This window comes from Corythoichthys intestinalis, chromosome 22 (genome assembly GCF_030265065.1).
Source record: "Corythoichthys intestinalis isolate RoL2023-P3 chromosome 22, ASM3026506v1, whole genome shotgun sequence".
NCBI classification, from domain to species: Eukaryota; Metazoa; Chordata; class Actinopteri; order Syngnathiformes; family Syngnathidae; genus Corythoichthys; species Corythoichthys intestinalis.
The window spans coordinates 11190904-11211363 of NC_080416.1; the positions used below are offsets into that span (position 1 = coordinate 11190904).

General features: G+C 39.1%; 3 protein-coding genes across 8 annotated transcripts in view; 2 read left to right on the forward strand and 1 right to left on the reverse strand.

Moving 5' to 3' along the window:
- casd1 (CAS1 domain containing 1) overlaps window positions 1-2932 on the forward strand; it is a 26090-nt gene extending 23158 nt beyond the window's left edge. Inside the window, exons 18-19 of one of the 2 annotated variants that reach the window (XM_057828455.1) lie at window positions 1135-1290; window positions 1967-2932. In XM_057828455.1, coding sequence (XP_057684438.1) covers window positions 1135-1290; window positions 1967-1972 — 162 coding nt within the window. In that variant the 3' untranslated portion in view covers window positions 1973-2932. Of the gene's footprint in view, window positions 1-1134 lie in introns of both variants that reach the window. The other variant, XM_057828454.1, reaches the window with a different exon arrangement.
- On the reverse strand, window positions 2501-18531 carry sgce (sarcoglycan, epsilon). Of its 5 annotated transcripts, XM_057828459.1 has the most exons (13): window positions 18514-18531; window positions 18184-18401; window positions 10736-10858; window positions 10510-10667; window positions 10258-10330; window positions 7912-8110; window positions 7672-7834; window positions 6500-6714; window positions 6237-6263; window positions 5516-5704; window positions 5310-5350; window positions 2758-2795; window positions 2501-2685 (listed from the first exon to the last, which is right to left on the reverse strand). In XM_057828459.1, exons 2-13 carry the CDS (start codon window positions 18218-18220, stop codon window positions 2635-2637), a joined length of 1314 nt encoding a protein of 437 aa, XP_057684442.1. In that variant the 5' UTR covers window positions 18221-18401; window positions 18514-18531; the 3' UTR covers window positions 2501-2634. The 5 variants fall into 5 exon arrangements, with proteins under 5 accessions (XP_057684442.1, XP_057684441.1, XP_057684439.1 ...); XM_057828458.1 differs by lacking the exon at window positions 18514-18531 and having other exon boundaries at window positions 18184-18501; XM_057828456.1 differs by lacking the exons at window positions 18184-18401; window positions 18514-18531 and adding an exon at window positions 14248-14370.
- Window positions 13941-20460, forward strand: part of ppp1r9a (protein phosphatase 1, regulatory subunit 9A) — a 97864-nt gene continuing 91344 nt past the window's right edge. The window contains exon 1 of the mRNA XM_057828452.1: window positions 13941-14041. The gene's annotated coding sequence lies outside the window, so the exon portion shown is untranslated. The remainder of the gene's footprint in view (window positions 14042-20460) is intronic.

The following is a 20460-nucleotide window of genomic DNA, read 5'->3' on the forward strand; positions in this document are numbered from 1 at the left end:
TACATATATATAATAGTATTATAATAATTATTCATTGCCAATCAGATTTTTCATAAAGGGTTTCATTTTAAAGGTATTCTTAGTGTAGAATCTGAATTCTGAAGTATGTGGGATAAACTCCAGAAATCGCTATTTATATGACGAACATGACATGCTTTTATTTTGAAATGTTCACCGGAAGTACGTGCGCTAAACCACTAACTTCAGCTTTACACTCTGCAAAAAAAGCACTTTTTGTCATTGCATGTACATGTAGTGTCAGTAATGGATTTTTTTGGTCATTTTTTTCGTTTGCAAATGCTGTTAACCAGCGATTTTTCATGTTTGAAGTGTCACCTTTTAACCGCAAGTTTGCTTCCACGAGACGACTGCCAGTGTTTTATAGCAGGCTAAAGTAAGTTGCTCCCCCCCCCCCCCCCCCCCCCATTCACCTCAGTTAAGCAGTGCTAACGTTACAGTGTTTAATATAGATGTGTTTTCTAATTTTGTATGTCTGAACTTTAATTCTACAGCGTGTTGATAAGAGAAAGGAACTGGAGTCTCATGCCATCAGCACGCACGCACCAATGTGTGGACGCACGCACGCACCTGCGCAGCGATAAAAGGCAGCCGTGAAAATTACCGCCCTCATTTTTATTTGACGTGCGATAAATGGACTCATTGCATATCGTGACAGGCTTAGCAACTTCAATGAAACATGTCGTTAGTTAGTTAGATGGACTTACAAACTGGGTGACGGCGCTTTAGGTGTTTATTCACGGCCGACGTGCAGCCAAGCTTGGCATTGAAGAGACAGGACACTAGAGTGTACCCTCCTTTGTTTCTTTGAAATAAGTAAATGTTTTGGACACTCTGGTGCGCTTTTTTGGCTTTGTGCCGCTTTCCCCGCTTGCAGACAGAGCGTCCGACATTCTGAACTTTCCATGCATATATTTTAACCCTTCATTACATTCGACGGGATGTTGTGCTCGTCGACGGATTTACGTCATCGATTACTTCGACAATGTCGACTAGTCGGGACAGCTCTAGATCCGGCACAAATTAACCCTGACAGTATACCTTGAAACCGGTAATCGGCACATGTCTATTCACACCTGACTAACATTACGAAACGGCTGTTTGTTTGTTTCCCAGCTGTTCATTTGCCAGTACCACATCTGGCTGGCCGCCGACACCAAAGGCATCTTGGTCCTGATCCCGGGCGTCCCGTCGCTCAATATCCTGGTCAGCACGTTCATCTTTGTGTGCGTGGCCCACGAGATCTCCGTCATCACCAACGACTTAGCCAAGGTGATCATCCCCAAGGACACGGCGGCGCTCGTCAAGCGACTCGGCGTCTTTTCCCTGCTGGTTTTGCTCATCCTGCTTTGGGCCAAAGAGCAGCCAAACACTTGAACTCGAGCAACTTTTTTTTTTTTTTTTTGGACTGCTGTGATAGTCGCACACTGAAGAACAATGACTGAATTTTTCCTCTTACAGCAAAAAAAAAACACTTCGCGAAGGAGGAAGTTTTCCGATCTCAACTCTCCGTCCACATCTACCAAACTTAAAAAAAAGTGCTGCATTGTATTTTCACCACATTTTACAGTATTTGATTTCAAAATTTTTAATATGCAAAATACGGACCAACTAGCCGATCAAAAATGTTTTTTTTTTGCTATTTTTTGTGAGTAATCCTGTGCTAAAAGGTACTGCTGTAGCTCTTAAATTCTATGTGAAATGTACAGTATTTAATTATTTAAAATTAAGCTTATATTTTATACGCTTTGTTTTGTACTTTCTGCGCACTTAGTTTTGATTTTTTTTGAGGGGGGGTTTAATCTGCCTCAACCATGGTAGAACATGCACAACTAACATCGTGACTCCTTTTTAAACGTATACTAAGTAGCCACCAAAATGCACTGACTTGGCTAAAAAAAAGACTAATTGTTTGCTTGATTTGTGATTTTTTTCTTGTTCTTTGCAGGTTTAGCACTTTTTAAAAAAAACTGAGAATCAAGATCACGTCTGCAAGAAAAAAAAAGTCACGAAATGGTAGGTGATCTGCGAGCTTTGACTGAAAAAATTGCGTTTTTTTGTTGTTGTTGAGCCTGTCATTATCTCGTTTGTCGGGTACCTTTAACGGTGAGGACGTCCGCGCTGTTTGAACTGGGAGGGCTGGCAGCGAATGAACGTTCGTTCATTCGCTGCCAGCCCTTCCAGATCAAACGGAGCGGACGTCCGTCGATGGCGTTAAATCACGTTTTTCCGTTACTGTTCAACAGTGGTACGTTGGCTCTCCGGCCTTAATTGTTCAATTTTTGGTAGTGTAAAAGCAACAACTATTTATACTCTTTGAAATATGCTACACATCATTTTTTTCGGGGTGACGTCTTAAAATGTGAAATGTATCCATATTTATAAATGGCCTTTATTGTGCTGTACAGAACTTCATAAAATGTGCAGTTTTGGCTTCAGTTGTTGTGATTATTTCCTATCGGGACAAAAGTAAGACACAAAATGATATTTAATAGATTTAATCCGATGTGACGGTTTACATTTAATGTAGAACGACACACAAAATTCCTTTTGTAGGTAAAAACATTTATGCTACGTGACATGCAGATTGGCACAACTTTTAAGTGGGTGAAAAGCTCACAAATCAAGTGCTTCGGACACTTTTCTCTCCTCAGGAATACCATTTACCTGCACATAGGAAAGTATGAAAGATGGTTAATATTCATATTTTTATAGTGGGTTCAAATAGTCAGTGCCTACCTCCAACCTTCGAAATGTAGACATGACATAACTATCTCCTTTGTTAGCAGTAAAAAAGAGAAGTTGTTTAGCGTGGTCAGAGTACCACCAGTGGTTGGTGGGCTCCCTCTAGGGGTATATACGAAGGATCATGTATACATGTTTAAAAAAGAAACAAATTCTCTCAAAAAAACAACCATGTACATGTAGTCAGGCATTTTTTTCCTCTGAAAAAGCAGAATAGATAGTTTTTCCCCCCTCTCAAAACGAGCATGTATAATAAGCCGGACTGTACGAGGTCATTTTTTACGGAAAAAAAAAAGCCTTACTATACATGGTCGTTTTATACGGAAAAATAGCTTTACATGGTCATTTTTTATGGAAAAAAAGCGCCTTACCATATGGTATGGTATTTTTTTTACGGGGAAAAAAATAGTCTTACGAAACATGGCCGTTTTTTACGCAAAAAAGTTTTTTTGGGGGGGGGGGCATGGCCAGGTAGCTCAGTGTGACAGGTAGCAAAGTCTGACGGGAAGAACATTCTGATGGGTATGGTAATCTGACAGGTAGCAAAATGCATTCTGGCAAAGTCTGACAGGTATGGTTATTTGACAGGTAGCAAAGTCTGACAGGCATAGTAATTTGACGGGTAATAAAGTGACAGGAAGCGCTTTCTGATGGGGATGGTAATTTGACAGGTAGCGCATTCTCTGACAGGTAACAAAATGCATTCTGATAAAATCTGCCAGGTATGGTAATATGATGGGTATGGTTATTTGACGGGTAGCGCATTATGACAGGTAGAAAAGTCCGACAGGTATGGTAATATGAGGTATGGTTATTTTGAAGGGTAGAAAATCTGATAGGTATGGTAATCTGATGGGTATGGTTACTTGACAGGTAGCATTCTGACAGGCATGGTAATTTGACGGGTAATAAAGTGACAGGAAGTGCTTTCTGATGGGGATTGTAATTTGACGGGGTAGCAAAATGCATTCTGGCAAAGTCTGACAGGTATGGTAATATGACTGGTATGGTTATTTGACAGGTAGAAAAATCCGACAGTTATGGTAATCTGACAGGAAGCAAAGTCTGACAGGTAGAAAATGCATTCTGGCAAAGTCTGACAGGTATGGTTATTTGACAGGTAGCAAAGGCTGACAGGTATGGTAATTTGATGGGTAGCGCATTATGACAGGTAGAAAAGTCCGACAGGTATGGTAATCTGATGGGTATGGTAATTTGATGGGTATGGTTATTTGACAGGTAGCGCATTCTGATAGGTAGCAAAGTGTGACGGGAAGCGCCTTACTACATATGTTTTTTTTTTTTTTTTTTTTACAGAAAAAAAGCCTTACAAAACATGTTTTTTTTTTCCCTCTAAAAAACGACCATATGTAAGTAGCGTTCCCTCCCCCCACCCCCAAAAAACAACTGATCATGTATGGTAAGGCGGGTCTTTTCCTCTCTCGAAAACGACCATCTATAGTACTAAATGATGTTACACTTGTAATAGTTCCACCTTTAAAGTCCTCAACACTGTTTCCTAACCTTCCTACTGCTGACGCAGCAACAGGAGAAACATGGGGTTCAGTATCCTGCTCAAGGATATATGTCAAGTTCACCGAGGGAGAATCGTACCCACAACCTCTGGTCTAGGGGAAGACTACGCTACCAATGAGCCACGCCATACCCTGTTTAGTGAATGGAGAAAGGCGTTTTATCCTCTCAAAAACCGACCATGTATAAGGCGTTTATTTTCTTTCTCCAAAAACGATCATGTATAGTAAGGCATTTTTTTCCTCTTAAAAAAACCACCATGTATATATTAAGGCATTTTTTCCCTCTGGACAACAACCATGTATTGTAAGGTGTTTTTTTCCTCTCAAAAAATGACCATGTATAGTAAGGCGTTTTTTCCCCACAAAAAACAACTATGTAAGGTAAGGTCCCCTCAAAAAACGACCATCTGTAGCAATGCGTTTTTTACCTCTCAAAAATGACTAGGTATAGTCAGGCGTTTTTTTCCCCTCTCAAAAAGACGACCACAGATAGTAAGGCATTTTTTTCCTCTCACCAAACAACAATGTATAGTATGGTGTTTTTTTTCCCCTCTAAAAAACAACCATGTTTAGTAAGGCTTTTTTTCCTCTCAAAAAACAACCATTTATATATAGTAAGGCATTTTTTTCCTCTCAAAAAACTACAATGTTTCGCAAGACGTTTTTTTCCTCTCAAAAAATTACCATGTACAGTAAGGCGTTTTATTCCCCTTAAAAAAACAAAATAATGTAAACAAAAAAACACGTAGAATAAGGCTTTTCCCATACTACTTGCTGTAAGTGTTCAAGAATCACAGTACCAGAACTAAGTACCAGAAGTATTTTGGAAGTCGTTACCACTAGAGGGAGCCATCGCACTTTGAATATCATTGTGTAATCCGTCAGTTTTTTTAAATTTAGTTTTAGCATTTTGTTTTTAGAATCCAATTGTAGGGTTTATCATTGAACACAACACGTGCTACTAAACAAACAAACAAACAAACAAAGAAACACAACACTAAGGTAACTCACCTGATGGTTGTTGTGGTATGGTAATCTGGTTTTGCAGGTTCCTGAAGTCAAACAAATGACACATTAGAGCTTTGCGTGAAAACATTACAAAGGCTAAATCCCATATTTCTTTTCCCCAAGCCCATTAGAACCAATCACGGGACAGCTCCGAGTTTCTAAGCCGCGCTCTTATGTTTAAAATGAGATTAAGGCTTTTCTGTACTCACGTCTGCGTCTGCATGAGTGGCATGCTGGTGGTTTCGTAGCTGTCCGGGTGGATGGGCGGAATCACCTCGCCGCTGACCGGGTTGAAGACGGGCAACGTTGAGAGCGGCCAGGAGATTTCCCGGTTTTTCGACATGCTGCGCATCTCTTTGGTGGACTTCTGAATGGAGCTGTGGTGGACTAGCTGGATGCTGGAAACACCGAAAAATTGCATATGCTTACAGTGCTTTGGCGCCATGTTGCAGCGATAATTATTAAACGTATAAGTGAAACTTTCTGAGGTGAGAGTCTATTAATAAACCATTTAAAAAAATATAAAGTTTAAAAAATAAATCTCCAGAATTGAAACTGATTGGCTGCCGTTGGCAGAGATAGACGTCCAAAAATCCATTTTGACAGGCTGGCAGTCAAAGTTTCTGAGGTGAGAGTCTCTTTAAAAAAATACAAATATTAAATAAAAAGTTAACTTGATTAAACACATCTAGAATTTTAACTAATTGGCTGCATTTGACGGCAATAGACGTCCAAATCCATTTTGACTAGGAGAGGGTGGACTAGGATCGCTGTCCATGGCAGCCAATAAGCTAAAAGTGTCAATTTATTGCAGTTTTAATGGATCAATGTTGACATACTGATAAGTACATGAATTGTGATGAAAAAATGAACAGAGGACAGAAAAAGGGAGGGGAAAAAGTAATACATCAGGAGAGGGAAAAGACTTACGCTGATGTTTGCATGTTTCTTTTTTTCCTAGAGACAAAACAAAGATGGAATGAATCAAACATGAATGACTGACATAACACACAACTACAATAAACTGGAATGTTGATGATGGGATGGCGTGGGTTCACTATTTATTACTCGAGCTCAGACCAAAGTGAAAATATTACTTTGGCCCCCTCTTGTGCTAGCCTGATGACAAATAATGTTGAATTGCTTGAAGAAAAACGAGACTGACAGTTTGCGTCATGTTTTCCAACACTTACACCCCTTCCCTTCGGCAGCACATAGTATAACCCAGCAAGATGAAGAGGAGAAGCGCCACCGCCGAAGGAATTGCCAACGTCACGATGAAGTCCATGAAGTAGTCTCGGCTCTTCAGAGACTCCGACGGAGGGTTGTATTCCCCGATTTCAGGCAGAACCCCCGGACCCGGTTCAGGGCGGGTGACATATACGGGTACAACTTTGTTGATGTCAACCTAAAACAAATACATGTGTAAATAAATACGAAAGAAAAAATTTGTAAAGATGTGCACTGATTAAACATGGCCTATTTAATAATTTTGGGGGGCGATTGGTTATCGAATGATCACTACAAATATAACATCTTATCTGCCAATTGCTTGTGTATAGAACCAGTTAGCTACATTAGCCTGCTAGCATTTGGTCAGTAATATGAGCAAGAAGTGCACTTGCTGGGTATTTTTTATACTGAAAGTGCTGCTGCTCTTGTTGACGTTAATGTGTGGAAGGTTGGAATCTGTATTGATGTTCCATATAGTCACTGTGTGGTAATTGTGAAACGGCCACTAGATGGCCTCATTCCTTTGTAAGTGAATTCAGTCAGATAATACCTGTTTATTGCTCACATTTGGCTCACATTCAAACTGTTTCATCAGTACAAGGTGTTAAGATCCTGATATAATTTCGTAATTCTTTTCCCCAGAAAACTAATTATTATCAATATTATTGTTTTGTAAAGCAAAGCACTGCAGCTTTTTTTGGTAAATTATACATTTTTTAAAAAATGTAGAGAACAACTGAATGTGCAGTTAAAAAACAAGTCTTGTTTCCGAAAAAACATATAACGATTGATTGGAATAAAACTGCATGCTGTTTCCAGATTATGGTAGCCTGGTTTTATTTCTTAAAGGTTTTAATGTTTTCGGATTTTATCTGTTTTATTTGCTGTTTTGACTTTTATCGTGATGCATTGTTTTTGTTTTCGTTTTTCTCTGAATGCATTTGTATAGTATTTTCCTTCCTTTTATCTATTATGAACTATGTTTTTCGTTGTTTTAAAGCACTTTGAGGACTTTTCGGCTTTTTGTAAAGGGCTATCGAAATTGACGATTTGATGAAAAAAAAAAATGCCATTGGAAAATGATTCATCAGGAAATTATGACCTAGAATTTTATAATAATCCATAGCATTACCAGAGAGATTTTACACCAGTCGATGTGAAACTGAGCTCGGAACTTTTTGTCGCAGCTGATGGCGGGTTCCATTTCCTGACTGCAACGCAGCTGGTTGTGGGGGCTCTCGACTTCGCGCAGGCATGACGAGAAGGGAACGTCGGCGCCCACCATGACGTACACACTAATAAAAACAATGACAAAAAGTCATGCTCCGCTCAATATTCTATCTTCCTCCTTTCCATCTTCCTCAATTCTCACCCTTCTTTCAGATTATTAATGGGCAGCGGTACACGTCCGCCGCGGTCCAACGCCGAAGTGATGTTGATGGCGTTGAGGCGTTCGGGCTGCCACACGTTCTTCACGGCTCCCAAAAAGTCGCCCAGCACCTCGCTGGCTAGCATCTCTTCAACGTTCATGTTTTTTATGTAAAACTCGGCCTGGTAAGGAAGCGGGAATTCTAAAATAGAGCAGATTAAACATCTAAATACTGTACACAGTACATGATATATTTGTATAAAATTTATTATATTTATAAGACGGTCATATTTATGACATGACACTATCATGGGTATTACTGAACGCTTGTGACAGATGTCATTAGGTGTCATTCGGCAAATTATGTAACTAACGCCATTTATGTCTAGTTTGGATGTTTTACATCCATTCAAAAGTAACATAATTTGCCGGATAACACTAAATGAGATCTGTTATAAGCGTTCATTAATGCTCATGAGTCATGACAGTGTCATGTCATACTAATGATTGTCTAATGACGGTCTTTTGGCGCCACTGTCAAATAAAGTGTTCCCAAATACCATAACTAGCAATTAATGAAACAACTGGAACAGCTTCTTGAAGCAATGAAGCTTTGCAGCAAATTGGTTTAAAGCTTCATGGTGGTTCATTTGATCTTATAACAGTCATATAATGTCAGTGTCAAATTAAGTGTTACCGGTAGGGTTGTTCCGATCATGTTTTTTTGCTCCCGATCCGATCCCGATCATTTTTGTTTGAGTATCTGCCGATCCTGATATTTCCCGATCTGATTGCTTTTTTTTTTGTGCTCCCGATTCAATTCCAATCATTCCCGATAATTTTTCCCGATCATATACATTTTGGCAATGCATTAAGAAAAAATTAAGAAAACTCAGACGAATATATACATTCAACATACAGTACATAAGTACTGTATTTGTTTATCATGACAATAAATCCTCAAGATGGCATTTACATTATTAAAATTCATTCTGTGAGAGGGATCCACCGATAGAAAGACTTGTAATTCTTAAAAGATAAATGTGACTTTGTATATTGTGACTAAATATTGCCATCTAGTGTATTTGTTGAGCTTTCAGTAAATGATACTGCAGCCATTTAACTTCTGCCCAAATGCATGATGGGAAGTGCAACCATGACTGTGCGTAGGGGCACCAATTGATATATCTTCTCTGCGTTTGGAGAGAACATAGGGTGTTAAGAAAATGATCAACTACTACCTTTCACTACATTGCCTCCCACGTTATTTTTAATTGCTGAGGGAAGTGTTGTAAGGCTTTAGCCACATAAAAAATAGCTCCAAGGGCTGTCAAAATTCTCTCTACTCATTATACGCTGCCTTTTAGCGCTATCTATAGGTAAAACGGCGTCTTAATAGATTGAACGCGACAATGCGTGAGTGGGTCGTGCAGCGCATGCATTAATTACTTAACGTGATTTATTTAAAAAAATTAATTACCGCCGTTAACGCAATAAATTTGATAGCCCTACTTTAAGCCAAAACTACTCTGGATGAGTGTAAGACATTTTGTCTGTAACGTTAAATACAATTAGAAAACGATTAAAAAAAAAAAAAAAAATATATATATATATATATATATATATGTGTATATTTAAAAAAGGCATGTCTGATATTTTTTTGCCGATTCCGATACTATGAAAATGATGTGATCGGACCCGATCGATCTTTAGTTACCGGTTAATATCTTTTGGTGTAAATATCCGATAATACAGTTAGGACAGCTGTGGCTTATAGTCCAGTGCATCTCATAGTCCGAAAATTACAGTAACTTTATTCTATCCTAATGTCGCTGTAGTGGCTATATGTGTTTAAAAGCTCATTTTCATTCTTTTTTGTTATGTGTATTGCTATTTGTAATTGTAACAGCAGTATTTATGAAGCATTTAGCGTAGGTTTTTGGGCTGTGGAACTAATTCATCGAATTACAATGTATTCTTATGGGAAAATCCTGCTTGACGTACTTCATATTTCGACTTACAAACTAGGTCCTGGAACGAATTAAATTCGTATGTACACCATGTATGTGTATGTAGAGGAACCACTGTTCAATGCAGTAGTGTAAATCTGTATTGACTTATAATGACTTTCATACACTACCGTTCAAAAGTTTGGGGTGACACCAAACTTTTGAACGGTCGTATATGTACAGGTAGCATTGTTCAGCCTACAGTATATCCGTAATAGATTTTTTTTTTTTTTTTACTTTAGATGGTCTGATTACACCATTCCAGAAGTGATTTTATCCCCCTCAGGATTTAATCTGCTGTTTGTTAGTGTGCTCACTAAGCTCTCCCACTGCCGCTTACCCTCAGTGGCCATAATGTTTATGACCAAGTTGTTCCGTGCCGTCTCGAAAGTGCGTCGGTTATAGGCGGTAATCTGCAACACACAGGGGTGGAGGCTTTAAGCTCAGATCAGTGCGGTTTATACGGCGGCAGCTCGAAAGAATTCCTACAGTGGCTTACAAACAAAGCATACATGACATAATGGAATTAAGACCACAAGCTCAAACATAACATTGTACCATTCCGCTAATTACAGCATTTTTGTTTACTTACCTCTATGACTGTTGCTTTGCCCACATGCTCTGCGGTGGGCGATCCGTACAGCACCCCATCGCTATTAGGGGTCCTCTGAATGTAGCGAAGCCATCCGGGACGGTCCGGGAAGCCCAATAAATTGGTGTTAAAAGTGATGGGGTCATTGGCGGCATCACCTGCGAGCAAAGTAGAGTTTATTTGAATTTTCAAGCATGCCAAATCACTACATTAGACTGCTTTATACCTGCTTTGGGGTAGAAAGGAAACTCCCCTTTGAAGTGTTCTCTTTCCAGGACGTGAACGAACAGCACACCGGCAGACGGGTACACATTACGGTCGGAGTGTGACCTCGACAAGATGGTGATCACTGAAACAGAGCGGGAGTAAGTTTCAGTACCGTTGACGGTAATAGACGTTCAATTCATTTTGGGTCTCGCAGGCATCTAGTGAGTTCATTCTTAGTATGACAGTGTTATGAGTTGATTCATTCACATTTCTGAACAGCTGATTTGCTACTGTTGTTCAATTCGGCCTTTCTTTGCCCCCAACAGAGATTTCCCACCATCCCCCAATCTTACCCACTTATCTTAGTCCATTATTATTTTCCTCTCTTTTTGCCCTTTTCATTCTCTCGCAGTGGGTGGGCACTCTTTCTTTAATCGCCATGGGAGATTGAGTGCAAGTGGTGTGGAAGTGTGTGTGTAAGTGCTTTAGCACCGTTTTTTCCCAAAGTATTTTCATCTACTTTGCCATCAATAACAAATTGATATTGGCAAGTTTATTGCTAAGATCACACAAGTGGGACTTTTAATTCATGTTGATGAAAGTAGTGCTGCAACGATTAATCGATTAACTAAGGTCATTCGATAAGAAAAAAGCTTCATATCAAATTTTGCTGCTTCAAGGATTTGTTTAGTTAGAGTGACGTTGTTGTGACGTTGTAATGGTTTGTTTTGAAAGCGTTTGCATTTTTTTTTTTTTTGGGTGTATATATTGCCCACTAGTGGCTACAGTGAATATGAAATAACTCATTTCACATGGCTGGACCCAGCTGCTCTCTGTTAAGACCAACATGAGGTCGGATTTTGTTTGAGCTAATGTTTTTTATTTATTTATTTATTTTTTTAATGCATTCAGAATTTAGTTCATAATTATACTGTATTTAGCAGATATTTGAGGGAATGCAGTGATGGCCAAAAGTATTGGCACCCCTGCAATTCTGTCAGATAATACTCAATTTCTCCCAGAAAATGATTGCAATTAAAAATGCATTGGTAGTAAAATCTTCTTTTATTTTGCTTGCAATGAAAAAAACACATAAAGAGAATGAAAAAAAAAAATAGAAATTTTCATTTTACACAAAACTCCAAAAATTGGCCGGACAAAAGTATTGGCACCCTTAGCCTAATACTTGGTAGCACAATCTTTAGACAAAATAACTGCGAACAACCGCTTACGGTATCCATCAGTGAGTTTCTAACAATGCTCTGCTGGAATTTTAGACCATTTCTCTTTGGCCAACTGCTCCAGGTCTCTGACTTTTAAAGGGTGCCTTCTCCAAACTGCCATTTTCAGAACTCTCCACGATTTTTGGGGGGGATTCAGGTCTGCACTCATTGCTGGCCACTTTAGAAGTCTCCAGTGCGTTCTCTCAAACCATTATCTTGTGCTTTTTTAAGTGTGTTTTGGGTCATTGTTCTGCTGGAAGACCCATGACCTCTGAGGGAGACCCAGCTTTTTTCACACTGGGCCATACATTATGCTGCAAAATTTGTTGGTAGTCTTCAGACTTCATAATGCCATGCACACGGTCAAGCAGACCAGTGCCAGAGGAAGCAGAGCAACCCCAAAACATCAGGGAACCTCAGCCATGTTTGACTGTGCGGACCGTGTTCTTTTCTTTGAAGGCCTCGTTTTTGATTCCCCCCTCCAACCCCCCCATTTTCTTTTGTGATTTTTCATTGTAACCAAAATAAATGGTAAATGTATTACTAGCAAAGCATTTGTAATTGCAATCATTTTCTGGGAGAAATTGAACCTTATCTGACAGAAATGCAGGGCTGCCAATACTTTTGGCCAGCACTATATAGTCCGGAAAATACACTAGTATTGTTCTTTTACATTAATACAAAAACAAAACAAAAAAAAACATGGGCTTTATTATATATATTATACATATATTAATTGTTAGTATTTTAAAGTGGATTAAATTGTAAATAATCTCTTGTTATATTTAGCATTTAATACTTTTTTTTCATAAAAAAGTGACAAACACTAAATGATTTGCTTTATTAGTTTTTAAAAACATTATTATAGATATTTACGAGCACCTGCTGTTGCTTTGTTTTGTTACCTAATAACCCAGTAATCATAGTCTGTGCAGGTTTTGTTTCCAATGCACATTTCTATCTTTAGCCCAGACTAAATTAACAGTAAATAACTTGATTCATATATGAGCCAGTTAGTCACATAGTAATGAATCTACTATCAAAATATTCTTTTGTGGCAGCCCAGTGTTAGTGTAGTGTTCAAAAGCACGGGTGAGCTGCTAGAAGACTAAACATGCGCATGTAAAATAGGGTCAACATCTGACACAGACGCTGACCTGACCATATGTCGGACGTCCCTGAGGGCTTTGTCACAGCTGGCCGCGATCAATTACCTTTAAGCCAGCATTTGACATGGTGTAACATTTAGAAATAATGCCAGGTTTGTGCGAAAAACCTAGTGATGTTCACCAAAGATTTGACCCAAGCGCCATAAATAAGTCATTTATTATGTCATAGCACAATGGCGAGTGGCTATCACCTTCGCTTCGTAAAATATTATCCGTGTATACCTGCGATTGTATCACTCCAAGGACGGCTAGAGTGAACCGAGCGAGACAAATCCTCTTACGACAGCCACAGCGGCACCTCTGACATTCCAATCCAGACCAAGAATTAAAAGCTCGCGCAGTGGTGGGTGCGCACATACATCCTGGTCTATTATCCTCCCTTTCGGGCCTCAGCGTTTCTTTACCACACAAAAGGACGAAGGGCCTCCATCTTGACGCCACGGTCAATTGGTAGCCCAAATTCCATGTTTCTCCAGAAGATGATTTGCAGTTTCTACAGTACATAATACATCAGCTATTCCCAGTTAATGCATAACTAATGCAGCCTGCTTTTAGAGCAAAGCTAATGTATAGAAAGGGAAAATATTTGGGAATAAATGCATCAGTTTTACGCTTATTTTAACCTCGCGCGAGTCTCAGGTGCGGCGTCGTATCAAATATCCTACAGTCGGGAAACGCATTGACAGGCTTTAGCTTCATGTGTGCGTGGCGCACTAGTCAGGAGGAATGCATGTGCTTCTTTGGTTTTCAGCAGGGAGCGTAGGAAAACAACGATGGCTACTGTTCGCACGAACTCTTTGGCATAGTGCCTGCGCTGATTGCCTGCCACTGTGAGCGAGCACAACCTGGAAGTGAAAGTCGCTGGCGTCTCAGCTCGCAGAAGACAAGTGGACGAGAGTTTAACCTTTAGGAGCGTTGACTTTGCTTGAAAAGGTAAGATAAAACCATCGTACAATACTGTTCTGAGTCATTTTTTACACGTTTCTGTTAGAGCAACAACACATTGGAAACCCAAACAAGTTACAACATTCATGTCAGTATTAATAGGGGAACCAGTTGAGCATGACATTGTGTTATGACAGCAAGAAGGAGGACAGCGGGTCAACACATGAAGTGCACCACTGCACACACCCACTCACCATCTTTGTACAAGGCTGTTCTCTGCTTCCAGCCCACGATTTTCTCCTTTCGGAGATTTTCCTCACTCAAAGGCATGTTTCTGGCGTTGCTGGTATACGCAATGTCAACTGGAGGATCAATGGATGAAAGCACCAGTGGATCAAGAGTGGTGTTTATCTTAAACACATCTAATTGACATTAATAAATAGGCTGTTATTAACAGCGATAGACGTTAAATATATTTTAATTGAGAGGGCTGAGTTATTATTGTAAAAGGCAAACCTTGGAGTGAAAATTTCTGAGGTGAGTCTATTCAAAAACATTTAAAAAAATATAAGGATAAAGTGGACCTTCATTGAGTCTCTAGAATTCTAATTAATTGGCAGCCACTGACGTCGATGGATGCCCGATTTATTTTAACTGGGAGAGGCTAGAAGCGAATGATCGCTGGAAGCCCTACTGGTTAAAGGAAACGTCGGACTTAAACTTGTAGACTCTAATAAGCCACAATTGTTCTCTTTTACTAAAATATGTTATTAGAAACATATATATACAAATATTACCATTGACTTAATATTTAGATGTGTACATGTTTTGACATACGGGGGCGCCATGGAGGCTCGTGGTGATGACGTAGAGTGGCACTGTCACTCGACGAACACTATCGAGTTATTCCAATAGCATACCGCACGAATTCTATTTTTAGACCGTGACGTCATTGTAACCCGGAAGTGGGTCAACATTGATACGCCCTCACATACAACCAATTTTATTACGGTACTGCTTGTTTTCTGCCGGTAATCTTTCAAAAAAGAACATGCTGAGTAAACACTGCTGCTATGGAACTTTTAGAAACGACTGTAGACATTACAATTTATGAAGGATGTTTTCTTCATATGTTTTCGGAAGCCAAAAACTCTGAGGAAAAAAAGTGAACAATGGATCAACTTGTGTGGAAGTCCAAAAGACCAGTTAACACCAACAAGGTGAAGCCATTCACCTTCATATGCAGTAAACATTTTGGTGGGGGCCATGGTCCAAGAGGTGAGCTATTTTTATATTTTTTAAACGTATTTTTTAGCGTGGCGTTTTGCCGTGCTGCTTCTGTCTGACAATGAATGACCTGAAAAAACTTAAAATGGTATCCAACTGCCATTGTTGTTACCTTTTCTGTTGTAAAAAAAAAAACAACGTTAGTCAGGGGGAAGTGTAAATAAATTATAGGATTAAGATTTGCTATGAATGCAAAAATTAAAAGTTGGCTGTCACTGAGTAACATTTGCGATCGCTACACAAAAATAGCAATGTAAATTGCCCCCAAGAACGGTCAGAGACGTAAGACAACCAGAGGGTATAGTATATAAGAAAGACAGGGCATAAGGTTGTAAAGGATTGATTGTCGAAACGGAAGAATATCATTGTCAGTAGCGTAAGCAATGCACACAGGAAAAAGGTGTCGATAAAAAAGCTAACTCTGGATCAGGTCAGCTCTTTTTCAGCCCTCGACACTCAAGCCATCTTTTTAAGTGAACATTTGTATGTTCTTCCACATCTTTACGAGTGAATTTGGCACCAGGGACATCATTTTCGGACAGAATTGGTAGGTTTAGCTCAGTAAACATCTCGTTCGTGAACTATTTCCATTCATTTACTATTGGGAACAAACGGGAGGTTGACCCGCCTAGCAACAATTGCTAACATCATGAATATTAATGAGCAAAAGTGACGTGTTGCTTGCGGTACGCCATTGCAGTAACACGGTAGTATTCGTCGAGTGACAGTCACAATCTACGTCATCACCCCATGCGTCCATTCCGCGCCTAATACATGGCGTCCTCCGTAGGTCAAAACATGTACTAAATATGATAGATTTTTAAATCAATGGCAATATTTTATGTGTTTCTACAAAATTGTGGCTTATTAAAGCCTACAAGTCTAAGTCCGAGGCTCTCTTTATTTGGTCACAAACCATTCCTGTTATATTTACTATACAAGATGTTTGTGACATTTTCTGTTGATGTTTATAAATGGATGGATCCACGGATAGAAAGATTTGTAGTTCTGAAAAGATAAACGTTGTTATGAGTTAAAATAATTTGATATGAAAACCCCTCCTGATGTATTCGATTTTATACAATTTGTAATATTAGTTTAACTTGTAGGTCGCCATTGTTGTTGACGGCGCAGGGCCGTGACGTCACATGGTTACGCTGCAGGTATTCCAGAGTATGACTCTAGCAACATAAATATGTCATCTGTTCAACCCTTTCAATTTGAACCCAAGAGGAACATTAATGAGCATGACAGCACTGTCGATATTTCAAAAAACGAGCAGCAAAAGTAAAATGAACAGGAAAGATGGGATGAGACGAGAGTATGGCAAAACCGGTGTTCTGTTAAAAAGTGCTGCACCGGCGAAACGTCTACATGAGGCGAATTTAACACCCAAAGTACTACTCTGCGCTTTCAGCTTGTTTTGTTTAGATGCATACAGACAAAACACACTAAAGATGCCTTAAGAAGATACTGTACTTAAACGTAGTAATATCAAATAAGGGTGGTTTAGATACGCTACGTGACTAATGTGGTCAACAGACAAACAATCTGCTTTAAAGCTACCACAAGAAAACACAATGCTTAAAAGAATGAGAGGGAAACACATGCAAAAAGTATTTTGAGGCAATGAAAAGGTCATAAGAGACTCAATAAAAACAAATAATAAGTACCCGCCGCTTTTATGTGTGCACGTGTTGGACGTCTCGTCGTGTTGAAGGAATTAGAGAAATCCGGTAGTTTTGTCTAGTGAGTGACAACTTGCCTGGTACAACAGACTCACCGCTGTTCCAGCGATTGAGTCTGGCGACTGTCCGGCAAATCAAATTCCCAGGGCGGAGCAAGCCACAGCAAACTGACAGCGGAGTGGACCAATCAGCGATAGGCGGACGTGACATTGGTAAAGTGACAAGAAACTAGCGCGAGCGGAGAATGGAGAAATTTATTCAACATGGCTAGCGCGAGACAGACTGTTGTCAATGACTTGAGTCGATGTGTTTTTGGTCATTTAAAACTGATTTTACCGCGGATTGGAACATATTCTCGGCTGTCCCGTTAAGACGCGTTAAGAAAACGTCATGCAAATAATTGAATCTGATTGGACGGATGATTTCGTTCGCCTCGAGAGGCCATTAAGGAGCTGGGTCCCAGACTATTCTCACAGTGTTTAAAAAATACAGGGAGAACATTCTGGCTGTGCCAGGCAAGCAAACAACATCATCACCCCGAGCGTCCATTGCGCGCCTAAAACACGGCTCCGTAGGTCAAAACATGTACTAAATATAATTTTTTAAATCAATGGCAATATTTTATGTGTTTTTAATAACACATTTTAGTAAAATACAACAATTGTGGCTTATTAGAGCCTACAAGTCTTTAAGTCTGAGGTTCCCTTTAAGGGTCACATACCATTCCTGTAAGATTTACTATACAAGATGTTTGTGACATTTTCTGTTTGGTTTTGTTTAATACTATGTACCATGACCACTAATGGTTGGAAAACAGTTGTTTATAAATTAATGAAATTGTGTTTTAAAAACAAAACAAGAACAAAAAAACAATTACTCCAATTATCATGGCATTATATTCATTAAAATGACAGGACGGCTACAATCAAAACAAGGCGACGTCAGCATCCATGTTATTTTCATGGTAATTAACATGACGTGACGCAAAACGACACCACTTTAAACTTCAAGTTGAAGACACACGTATATCAAACGCAATCGAAAGTTTCGTCTTTACCACGCTCCACCCGAAAAGCGCTATTTTAAATCTCAGCTATTTTATTTGTATTTTTTTCCCCCCACATTACCGATACATGCTAGCAGTTAGCTAGCACGCTAACTGTCATGGAGACGCTCGAAACGGTCAAGATAATTGTCGGCGCCGTCGTTACGTACCCGTGGCTAGCCACAGCGCGACCACCGCAGCGGACATGGCGCTTGTCGTCCTTCTCGTAAGTCTCACATGAAGCTAGATAGATGTTTGTTTCCCAGTGGCCACTGGCTTTGATAGCCATCATATGAAAGCGTCCTCCAGCATTCCTTCCATCCTCCTCCTCCTCCTCAAGGCGAGAATGTCACTGGTTCACATCTGCGTGGAAAAAGATGGTTGTCTCCTAAAGGGGAAAATCAGCAAAATATGGGGTGGAGATGTGGAACATTTTAAACGTCAGGCCTTCAGCAAATCTATGGAGACGACAGTTACATTACAGTATTTCACTAACATACTTATTCCCCTTTTTCAGTATTTCACGAACATACTTATTCCCCTTTTAAAGGGATATAATAGCCATTTAAAATCAATGTTATGAAAACAAGAGTAATTATTTCACCCCCACACACTAATAAACAAGGAATGATTTTCTGGAAAAATTGGATTGTGAAACATAAAAGCAGACATCATAATGATGTCATGTCAAGTTTGTTTATATAGCCCGAAGTCATCCAAAGAAATCCCCAAATTAAGGTAATTAAATAATGTATTAACTTAAAAAAACGTTAAAAAATAAATAAATAAATAAATTATAAAATTAATTCTTTGGCTACCACTGACGGCAATAGACGTCCAATCCATTTTAACTGGGAGATGCTAATGATTACCTGATTAATCTACTGTATTAGATTGTTAAGTGTATCAACAAATATTTTAATAGTCAATTAGTCGTTTAGAGACACTGTAGATAGAATATTGACTGAATTTTCAGTTTTGAGCCTAAATATTCTATTCGTTTTATTTTAAAAACATTTTAATGATTAAAACCCCCAATCATTTAAAAAATTAAATTAAAAGAAAAACATTTTAGGAAATATTTTAAATACAAAAATTACTTTTTTTGTCATCTATTCATTTAAAAAAAAAATCTAAATACTGTATTCTCTTATTTATTAAATATGGCGGAAAACACAGACAAGGTTGAAAATGCAGTTTCTGCTGTTGCACCCCATTTTAAAATAGACTGCTGTAGTTTAAGCCAAAATAACTGTTGTGTTTGATAGAACAATCTGTCTTTATACTGCCATGGCAGATTCATGGCACATTAAGCCCCCAAACTATTTTTGATTTGTCCGTTTTACCCTGCAAACCCCAGTTTACAGACGTCGCGCAACCGCTTTTGTTTCAACCTAGCCATAAAAAGAAGGTAAGTAATCGTATTTATTGCATCGAGGCAACAATGGTCTGCATCGAAGCCATTGTTATATTACCATGTTTCACCGATAAAATCCGCCAAAAATCCGGCTGTGGCCATTCACAGCATGCTCTCACCTCCAGTTAGGGTTTTGCTGTTTAAATTTTTTAAATTATTTTTTTAAATGCCTGTTCAAAATTTTTCTTCCCCCAGAAAATCGAGATTTTAAGCTTTTCAATGATATATCACACATACATATAGGACAAATTTGACATTGGCCAAATTGGGGGTCTTCATTGCGGAACTTCAAGTCACCTGAGTGTTTTCCGCCATATATTTAAATTTTTCATTTAGAGGTCATTTTTAAAAAACGAAAGTGGAAACACTAAACGAGTCAAAGGACTTTATATATGGTGGAAAACACAAGACAAGGTTGAAAAAGCAGTTTCTGCTCTTGCACTCCTCTTTAAAATAAACTGCTGTATTTTAAGCCAAAAGAACTGTTGTGTTTGATAGAACAATATGTCTGTATGCTGCCATAGCGGTTTCGTGACACATTAAGCCCCCATACTTTTTAAAAATGTGTCCGTTTTATCCTGAAGACCCCCGTTTACAGACACCGTGCAACCGCTTTTGTTTCAATCCAGCCATAAAAAGAACCTGATATGACTAGGCCACGCCCCCAACTGTTCCTAAATGACCTGACATGACTAGGCCCCGCCCCCAAACGTCCCCAATTGACCTGATATGACTAGGCCACGCTCCCAAATGTCCCCAAATGACTATATACAGTACTGTGCTGTATATGTACTGTGTGTGTATATATATATATATATATATATATATATATATATATATATATATATATATACACTACTGTGCAAAAGTTTTAGCCAGGACACCTGCCTAGAAGTACACAGTACTGTATGACTAGGCCACGCCCCCCAAACGTCCCCAAATGACCTGATATGGCTAGGCCACGCCCACCAAGTATCACCAAATGACCTGATATGACTAGGGCACGCCCCCCAAAGGTTCCCAAATGACC